Source organism: Agrilus planipennis, unplaced genomic scaffold (genome assembly GCF_000699045.2).
Source record: "Agrilus planipennis isolate EAB-ADULT unplaced genomic scaffold, Apla_2.0 scaffold14, whole genome shotgun sequence".
NCBI lineage: Eukaryota > Metazoa > Arthropoda > Insecta > Coleoptera > Buprestidae > Agrilus > Agrilus planipennis.
The window spans coordinates 2145577-2156163 of NW_020442313.1; the positions used below are offsets into that span (position 1 = coordinate 2145577).

The window sequence follows — 10587 nt, forward strand, 5'->3', positions numbered from 1 at the left end:
CGTCATTGAGCTTTCGATTAAAATAAGCAATTTTAAATAAAAAAATACTTTTTTCGTTAAAAAATGTCCAAATCACCTGCTAAGGATCTATCAACTAAATTTAAATCGAATAAAAAAAATATTTGCACAATAATTTTATAAATTGAGAATCTATTTTAAGTATAAATCTTTTTTTTTGTTATTTTCTAGTTACATAAAATCGATGCCCATTGTGTTAATATTGGTTGTATGTTATGTATTTTGTATGTGTATATAAAAATCGACAATTTTTATATTTTATTGCCTAATTTGTTAAGACTGTTCGTATTTTTTTCTATTTGACAAGTATTATTAAAATAAATATCTTTATTATTACAATGTATATTTCATTTTTAATACAACGCGGGGTCTTTTAGTCTCTAAATTTAACCTAAGCGCATCAACATGGACGTAGCAAGAGATTTTTCCGAGGCGGGGGGGAATTTTCAATAGCTGTAACTATACACAGAGTGATAAGTTTCTGTGTTTTAAACTTTGTGCTGGTATGATGACTCAGCAGAACCTTTTTTCTTTTTTTTTGCTCGCTAGGGGCTGGGGGGCAGTAGCCTTTACCTCTATCCATTTACGCCAATCCGCATTACACAAAATACCTTCAAATCGATTCTACCAACAACCAATATTGTAAAATATAAAAAATGTAGATATTGAAGATTCACCAAAACACAAAATCGTAATTTTAATTCGACGCACTCATTATCGCACCATCTGTGGTATATATCTATACCTTTACGAAAGCAATAATTTCTTAATAAAATCCACGAACTTTTTCGAATTTTATCTTTTAAAATTTAAACACTAACAATATTACTTTGAAAAATTAATTAAACCAACTTACAGAAATGTTATAAAATGAAGACGGGTGAATATCTGCAATCCATTTTACTTTACACATTGCATTTAACAAACGTGCATGTTTATTAATCATTAATATAATTTTTTAAATGTAAGAATATTTACATTTTTACCCAAAAAAAGTCAAAACATAATTCTGTATAAACAGGATTATAATAAAGAACAAATCAACATCGTGTCCAATATATACACGATAGGTCGACAGAGTTCCGCAACCGTTTACCAATTTCGACCTATAATTACTCAAAATTAATGTAGTATACCAAATCTTTAACTGAAGGTAGGAATTAATTAAAACCCCTACCTTCAACACTCTTTCCAAAATTATACACTCTTATTTTGAAATGGCAGTGGGCCATAAAAATGGAATGGGGGCGCCCAGATAACCATATTGAAAGCAAATATCTCATTACTGATGAGAGTGGGTGGGAGTCCACAAAATCTGATCCTTTTTTTATTTTTGGTACCTAAAATGCGCTTTAATATTTAATTTAAACATAAAATTATATTAACTAGAGGACGGAAGTAATGTGACCTAGAGACAAACAATGGGACGACACACTGAAATAACAGAGTGCTGAATCCTAACTAATACTATAAATAGTAATGTGAGTTTGTTTATTACAATTTCACGCCTTAACTACTCTACCCATCATCAATGTACACACATTGTCAGGAGTACAGAAAACAACACAGGGTACCTTTTATCCAGAAAAAAATCTTTTTCCGAGGGACAGAAAAATATCTTTTCATCTCGATAAAGGAGGACAGCATTTGCTGTAATTCTGTGTGTTTAAACTAGAAAATTAGAAACTTTACTTTTATGCTGAAGATCCTGGTTATAACTATTTATCAAATTATTGTATTTTCGATCATCAATATGTATTTAAATATATTGCAGAAAATACCGTGTACAGGAAATAGATGTTGGAAAGAGCCGAATAAAAGGTGATATGGAAGTTAATAAGGAAAATGAAAGAATAGAATGGTAGGGCATCTTCTGAGACAGCTAGAAGCAGAAATAAGAGTAAAAAGTCGAGGAAGACCTCGATTATTGTTTGCAAACAGAGTTGTAGGATGGATGTTGCCACTAAAATAAAAATATAGTTTTTAAACTGCAAATTAAATTTTATTTCGGCTTATCAATTACAATAATTTTATCAAGTGGTATTTAGTTATTATTTGATTTAAAGCTGACATAAAAAAATAGACTTACTTTTTAACAAAATTATGTTATCTACGGGTGTATGTATGTACTTTTTATTAGTATTAACAACTTTTGCGAAACTATTGAGTTGATTTAGTCAAGAGAAAGTGCCTAATGTAACACCGTATTAAAATTATCAAATTGACCCCATATATTATACATTCAAACAAGTAAATCAATGAGGTATAATAATAGTAACTGGTGTTCAATTTAGCACTAGTTATCGTTTATCATCATCAGTAGTACAGTACCTACAAAGGCTGCAATTATCTATAAAAGGCTCATCATATGAATACGTATTCATGTAAGTGTATTACATATATAGCATTAGCATAGCTTATATTTCCTATTTAAGTGATAAGAAATAATAAATGAAATAATAAAAATAAAGCAAATTTGTACTAAACTGATATAAGTATAAAATAAGAAAATTTTACAGGATGGTATTATTAATTGTTCTAAAGATAATTGTTTAAGTTAATAATTAATAAATAAAGACTATAAATTCTCCATTGCGATAAAAAACATCAGTAAAAATAAAATACAATAAATATACTGGGAGCTGGTGACTGGGGATTGATAATTTACCCCTTTGATAAGGCTACAACTAGAACATCCAACATCCTTAACTATTTAGGAGCAGTAATTTAAGCGAGGTCTACCTCTACTCCTCTTAACTTTTCTTTACTTCTAATATGTCTCTAAGTAGAACCTCCTAACAACCTATCTCGCCTATTTCTTATTGACTTCCATAGTGACCTCTGTTCTCCTATCCTTTCTAGCCATACAACTTTAACAATTTTTTTGCGACTCGCCTCTACAGTTCCTTCCATCCTTAGTTATCTAACTTTCAAGATACCGAAAATCAGTCATTATATAATTTTCTTTACTAATTTTTCGTCTTCTATCTTTATATTCGCTCTTTCCCTACTTTTTTTCCCTTGAACACCAGGTTTACTTTTATTTATTAGATGCTAATACTGCTATATCTGCAAATCCAAGCATACCAATGTTTTGCCTAAATAAAACCTCACGTGCTATAAAAATATTTTCAGGTTTCGATCTTGTTACTTGGTACTGTGTATAATGAGCTTATCCTGNCTAATTAAATAAATAAAAATATGTATTATAAAATTGGTTCCACCTTGTTCGTTCTAAATATCTATACATTATAATTTCTTTTTCTTTTTTGTTTAAGGGCTAAGTACAAATGTGTAAATTGCAGTAGACAATCAAGTGCAAACCGAAAAAAAAAACAATTATTCACTTTTGTCAATGTTGGTACTCATTAAAAGTTAGATTAAATTTTTTGCTGAAGATGAACGTTTTTTATCAGTTGTCTAATAAAGTAAGTACACGAATAAAATATTTTGCGATGTTGACACTATCGAATGTCTACTGTATTAACAAATGTGTTGAATGAGCGTCTACCTATTAAAAATTAATGGAGTACAGTTGAACAGTTACTGAATTATATAACTGACAGAAGACGATCTGTTACTTGTAAGCTATGACTCACTGGTAAAGTAGTTTGAATTATACGAAAATAAAAATTTTATTTGTACCTGATGAGATCAGAAAAAAGTCTATGTAACAACACATCAACAATAGTATAATACTATAAACAACAACAATAACAACAACAACAACAATAATGTCAACAACGGAGATTAAAATGAATAGCTACCACTTGAAATTTAAAATCAAAACACAAATAAAAGGCCTTTTTCATCAGAACATAGTAAATAAATAAGTAGGAGATATGGGATGAAAAAATTTAAATAACAAGTGCCTTAAAAGAGTCACTATAGCTAAGTAGGCAATTAACAAATTCCTTCAGAATCTAGAGATGTTCTTCAGGACTTATATAATGCATGCTTACCCAACTCTGCTTTTTTAATTCCTTCCTTAAATTTTTAACTAATACTGAACCCACAGCACAGTAAGCTAAATTTGTCGCTGCTTATGCAAGAAAATTTGGCTTTTTTAAGTTAATGTCGCTTCTATGTAAATAAAGCTCTTATATACATCATTTAAAAGATTGAATCTTTTCAAACACGAAAAAGGTATTCTTGTAATAACTGTTTTCAAAAATAAAAATATCAAAGAAAGTCGAGATTTATATTTCATAATTAATAAACTTCGACCTGTATTCGCTAAAAGGAAAATTGAAAGCCTTACCAGTGTACATACTACTTAACTCTACGTATTTCCGAGCAACCCTGTCGAATACTGCCGTACAATAATTTTCAGTAACTGCTACTGCTCTCACTACTGCTGTCGTGGCTGCTGCTCTCTTTTTCCTGAAGGGGGAAAGGGTCACTTACGCCCAAAATGCTCTGTACATTGTCCTCGTCTAAGCTAAAATAAATTAATCGGAAAAGACCCCGCGATCGGGTCTTTATCTCCGGGAACGTAATGGTCTGTTTCATATTCGGAGTGAAAGAGGGTGGTGCTTGGGCTGACGACGCACCCTGTGCTTCCGGAACTGGCGTAGAAGCCTTACTTACATATTCGTACATCATGTAATCCTCTAAACTGGAGAACTTATCCTAAAAGAAATTTTTATGCACATATATGTACGTAAAAGATACTATATCTAATTATTGACGGTATAGCGCCATCTACTAATATTTATTGTTAGCTGTCTTCTGGGAAGGAACATAAAAGCAATATTTAATTTATTACAGGTATGAGTACCTTGAAAACCCCTATCCAGTCGTTTTTGCAACATTGCAAGGGCTGCGTCACTTTGAATGTAGCACTGTTCTCCTCATCTGTATACCAGAAAGGTATTCGATCGAATTTGACTACCGTCTCTTCGAAGTGCGAGAAGACCTGTAAACCCCTAGATCGTACAGAATCCACTTCTGATTTATAAATGACCTATAATATTGTACGTTCGGTAAATAAGATGGCAAAAAATTAGGTAGATTGCCCCAAGCTGCGAAAATTGACGGAAGACAACACTTATAAAAACATTTAACGATAAATAAAAAATACAGTTTGCACTGTAACTGACTGTAAACTAATTGTAGAACTGTTAAAGGGATACCGACAAATAAAATACAGCCCGCTGAAACTTTGTCAAAAATTATTTTTTTGTCTATTGGTAATGAAATAAATTTGTTTTTTAGTTTATTACAGAAACTCAAGGTATGAAGGGAAGATGAAAGAATATAAACGAGAAAATAAATAATGAAAACTAACGACATGGGAAACAACAATGAGGAGTTTTATGAAGAAGGAGACTTGGAAACATGGCAGTGGCAAGTAAAAGGATCGAGGGGAAAAGCAGTCCGAAGAACACAAGAATAATTAAAATCACTTACAGATTATATAAGTATAACACATGCAAAGAAGAAGGAAATTGAATACTTCCAGTAAAATAAATAAAAGGGAATATTTTACAGTAATCCTTAAATTTTTAATCATTTGATACGAGAAGCAAAAATTGGTCTGAGCACATTTTGGTCGGTGCTAATACGACTAACTTCCCATTAGATAATACAGTTATTGTAAAGTACATTCGTTTCTAAAGTTTGAAAAAAACGCGGCACAATAATAAATAACAAACAATGTTTGAGAGTTCGTCATTTTATAAACCCATAAGAAACAGTATTTCGTCTGAGAAAACCGAATTGATAGAGTACTTGCATCAGTCAATTGGTAAATACTATTTTTTATTGTTTATCGATTGTTTATAACAATTCATTTTGTTATAAACAAATTTTTATTATAATATGTTATTATAATATGTTATTCCCTGTCTTGAATAATGATATTTCGTTATTATTGATTCCGTAACTTCATTGTTGTGATTAGATTAGAACGTATTTTAATTAAATTGTTTGTAATTAATTCGTTTTTTTTTTTATAAAAAAAAAACGGCTTGACCGATTTCGTTCAAATTTCTTTCAGATCTTCATTATGATAATATCTTTCGAAAAAATTTTGGTTGAGGGCGATATCTCAATCCGTTCTTGAGATATCGAAAACGAAAAAAATGCTGACATACGAACGTACGTACATACGTACGTACGTACGTACGTACGTACATACACACATCATCAAAAAAATTGGCTAGCATGCTACTAATATGTTAAAACGTGGAAATATAATGAAAATTCCGATTTCACTTTTCGACCCAATTACAATAACTTCCTAATGGGAAGTTAACAAGTTTTATAAAAGCGTTTAATGACGAATACATGAAAGCCACCAACATTGCTCACCTTAATGACGAAATTGGCTGAAACCGGTCTGTGGTCGCTAAGCTGATAAGACGGATGGGATTTATAAGATTTCTGTTCTATGTGGAGTGTTACGTTTTGATAGTTGTGAGGACTTACGCGATATAAAATCCGATCACACCATGCAGGTCTTCGTCTATATAAAATTAACGCTATTGTTATTAGTCGATTGAAATCGATTAGCTTATTAAATAAGACATACAAATTAGATCATAAACAAATTCTTTCACTAATCTTTAAAAGACAAACATATTTTTATATCCTTTATCATATTCAAAGGCTTATAGTGAATAAATTAAACGATTAAATTGATATACACCTACTTATGATCGTAATCAGAACTTCCCACTTCAAATTTAAATGTTGGTGGGAAGGTGGGAGGCTGTTCTGTAAACTGACTAAAAGCATCTCCCTTTCTCATACACGTATATAGCTGATCATTTTCATAAAGTTTTTTTAACTCCCCATTTTTTATAAGTGCTTCAACTTCTGCAGGAGTTTTGAAAACGTCCTCGTTTATTCGGAAATTTAAGTCACCCATCCAAAAAACATAACTATGATCAAAATAAATACGAATTAGCTGTTTAAATAAAATATTTTGAATTCTGTCTAAAATAATTAGGCATGATGCTTACTCATGAAACAGAATGGCACTCTGTTCACGAATATGAAACGTTTGGCTAGTCATTATGTTATCATAATCCTCTATTCGATTTTTTAACTGATGATCATGTGCTGATAAATGGGCATTAACGAAACATAAAGAGACACCGTATATGCTTAGTCTTATTGCCACTGCACCTTTATTTCCCTTAAAAAAAAAAGAAAAAATAATAAAAATACTAAAATTTATTCCACTTATTTTAAGTGATGAAAAGGTTTTACAGTAGACATTCAAATATGAATCCAAAAACACATTATCGATTTGTTCACGTCTACGAATGTGTAAAAAACGTCTACAACTAATCAATACATACAATTATGCAATACTTAAAACCTACTCAGTAACAAATAGCAATAAATACACGAAAATGTAATGAAATATCATTTTCTGCTAAAAAAAATTAGATGTTTGCTTTTTAGAATTTCTTGTTTGAAAATAACATTCTCTCTCATTACAACCATCAGACCAGCAATGTCAACGTCACTCTTCTGCCCATTGGGTGACTACATTAATCTTTAACTCTAATCTAATGAAACTTTACTCAATGGTTTAGGATTTGCAAAATGCAAATAACACTCTCCAGATAATACACCATGAGAAATGCCAAACATTTTGGAGATTTACAGCAACGGTAGAACAGTGATTTTTAAGGCCAACAGACAATTATTTCTTAAGTGAAGATATAGTTTTTTTTACAGTATGGAATGTGTACTGTGTTTGCTCAATTTAACGAAAAATATATATATAAATAAGTAAATTTTATCACAGCATGATATTAAAAGTCAGAATACAACTTTTATTTTATTTCTTGAGCATATAGATAGCAAAATGAAATCAATATAATTAAAAATGCAACAACATCCATGTACCTACATATATTTTTAAATGATGACTTCACTTTACAAATTAAGTTTTCAATGTCATAAAATTAAAGAGATACTTATCTCATGCATTTATTGACATATTTACGCTTTAAAGCTTTCATAGATGAAGTTGCAAGTCTTGGTTGTTAAAAACCTTTCAAGAAACTGCATAAATAAGTAGTACTTACTTATTATTAATTAACACTCACCCACATCCCAGATAATCCTGTCCTTGTATATTCAGACTCAATTTGCCTTAAATTAATTAAATGTTTCTTTAAACAGAAAATACTCAGAATTAAGCCTTGCAATCGAACACTCTTTATTTTTACATAGTCCCTTGCTTCTAATAATGTTTTAACTGCATCTGTCCATGGATCTTCAAAAAACACATCCAAAAGCATATTTTGGGGTTGAGCTTTCACTTCTTGGAGGCTGACAGCATATAAGTCATAGCTATTTTTGTCAGGTTTGGGTGAAAGAGAAAGCATATCATGTAAATCTTTACTGGGGTTGCTGGTGCCCACGTTATAAGTTACAGTGTATACCCTAAAAGCCATAATTTAAACTTTTGTATAATATTAAAAATTTAATAAAACTTACCTAAAATTTTCCATACTTTTTCCTAACGAACTGCACAATATAGAACCACAGTAACAAACAATTATTAATAAAAAAAATTGTCTACGACACACTTCAACGGCATTCATTAAACTTAGAGTTAATTGCATAAAAACGCTTTGTAAAGTTAATGTAATTTCTCCTTAAACAATAACGTATAATTAACACGAACAATTACACATAAATCCATTACAATAACAACCTAAAAACTACTTCTTTTATTGCTTACTTCCATAGATTAGTTTCTGTTACTTTCAATCGCATACTTCGAAAACCTTCGGGCAATTTGACGTTTTCCTAGGTTATTTTTAATCGGCATAGCAGAGCCATCTAACTGGTAGTTGGTATGCATAAAAGTTTGGTATATTATACCGTTATCATAGTTTCTGCAGCTTTAATTTAGTTTTATTCATTTTTATATCCAAAATGTGACTTATAAATATGAACATACTATAAGTTTTTTAATGCGCTGATGCTTCGTAATAATTTAATTTTCAAAGACAAATTGAATAAACATAAACGTTAAATTAATAATGCATGCTAAAATAGTTAAAAGCAAATTAATACTTTGCATTTATTTTAATAAAAACTGTACTGTCCCATGATTTTAACATTAGAACAGTAAAAAAATACCATACCATTCAATTAAAAATCAACTACCAAATGTAGATAAAGAAGTAATGGAAGTAATCGAATTTAATAACAGAGCAGCAATCCGCTAGATGTCACCGTATTACTAATTCCTACAATTTCAAACAGGGGAAGTTTGCGTATGTACAATATACAACAAACATTTTTAAACTGTTACCCAAAATGGTTATCCGGAAAAGTGTTGAAATTTTAGGAACAAATAATTAAATGAACAAGTTTGCGATGGTAAGAGTATGTTTCCTTCGATATTCTATAATTGTATTGTAATTTAATTATTAAATTGCGCAGCATTTCGTGTCGTTGTAAATGTCGTGAATTTTAAAACGTTGCAGTATGTTTTAACGTATTATTTATAGCCGTACACTATTGTCGACGACCCCGACAATAAACTTTGATGGGAGTATTAGCATTATTTATGTGTATACATACCTTTGGTCCGCGAAAAAAATGCAGTCGTAACAAATGAACAATAATAAATAGTTACGTGGAAAACACAAAGTTGCATACATTGTTGGTAATAACCACGCAACGCATTCTACTATGTACTTGCAATAATTAGCGAGTTTACGTAATAAAAATATCCTTAATATATGCCATTAGCTTTTGTATGTTACAGAAGTTTCACTTTGAAGCTTTTTCCTTTTAATTTTGTTAAAAATAAATCAAATTAGTAAAAATACTGACAAAATATGCAAAAAAGTAAGTGGAAGTAAGAATGTTAAGCATATTGTATTAAAGAAACTTCTTACTGCTTAACAATATCTCATGATAAAATTATTGGTAAATGTCTAGATGATGGCCACCACCACGAAGGGGGTGGGGGTGGGTGGGATGGATAGAGGAGGTCTCCCCCACCACTGTACCATAAAAAGTTCGTGGCGGTCTCACCCCCATAAAAAGTTATGGGGGTTAGAATGGGGTGGGGGTAGGGGATCGAAAGAGGGTAGGTGGATCAAAATCGGGCGGTCATCTGAGTAAACTCCATAAAAAAAATTGCGGCGGTCTCACCCCCATAAAAAGTTATAGGGGTTGAAAGTTAATTATTTTGACAATTTTCATACACTATAATTCAAATAAAATTCAATAAAAAAATATTTTCAAGCGGGTGGAGGTGGGGGATCGGAAGAGGATGGTCACTTGAACAAAAACCGATAACCTAACCTAACCTACCCTACTGATAAAGATATTTAAATAATGTTTTATATAACTTTCTCAATTTTTTTTATGTATTTTGCCTTTAGTTTTACCTTTGAAAATTGTTTAAGAATGACTATATAAATATTTACATGCCTAGAAATGTATAAAAATTGGCATATTTATTAACTTTGAACCCCCATAACTTTTTATGGGGGTGAGACCGCCACGAACTTTTCATGGTACAGTGATGGGGGAGACCTCCTCCTTAGATTCCCCCCATACCCACCCCCGAGGGGGCGG

At 31.0% G+C, this 10587-nt stretch overlaps 1 protein-coding gene across 2 annotated transcripts; it reads right to left on the bottom strand.

Annotated features, from left to right (window-relative positions):
- Positions 1-3205: 3205 nt before the first annotated feature.
- Positions 3206-8792, bottom strand: LOC108737586 (phosphatidylinositol 4,5-bisphosphate 5-phosphatase A). 2 transcript variants are annotated; one of them, XM_018470516.2, is made up of 7 exons: positions 8482-8792; positions 8088-8427; positions 6987-7162; positions 6675-6905; positions 6334-6487; positions 4799-4984; positions 3206-4650 (listed from the first exon to the last, which is right to left on the bottom strand). In XM_018470516.2, the coding sequence occupies exons 1-7, from the start codon at positions 8607-8609 to the stop codon at positions 4348-4350; spliced, it is 1518 nt and encodes a 505-aa protein (XP_018326018.1). In that variant the 5' UTR covers positions 8610-8792; the 3' UTR covers positions 3206-4347. The 2 variants fall into 2 exon arrangements, with proteins under 2 accessions (XP_018326018.1, XP_018326027.1); XM_018470525.2 differs by having other exon boundaries at positions 4799-4936; positions 8482-8790.
- Positions 8793-10587: the final 1795 nt, after the last annotated feature.

Excerpts from the sequence above, each read along its gene's own strand:
- LOC108737586 (XM_018470516.2), bottom strand. The coding sequence starts at position 8,609 with ATGCAATTAACTCTAAGTTTAATGAATGCCGTTGAAGTGTGTCGTAGA. Across the intron at positions 7,163-8,087 it reads CAGGATTATCTGGGATGTGG|GGAAATAAAGGTGCAGTGGC; the intron begins GTGAGTGTTAAT and ends TTTTTTTTTAAG. Across the intron at positions 4,651-4,798 it reads ACTGGATAGGGGTTTTCAAG|GATAAGTTCTCCAGTTTAGA; the intron begins GTACTCATACCT and ends AATTTCTTTTAG.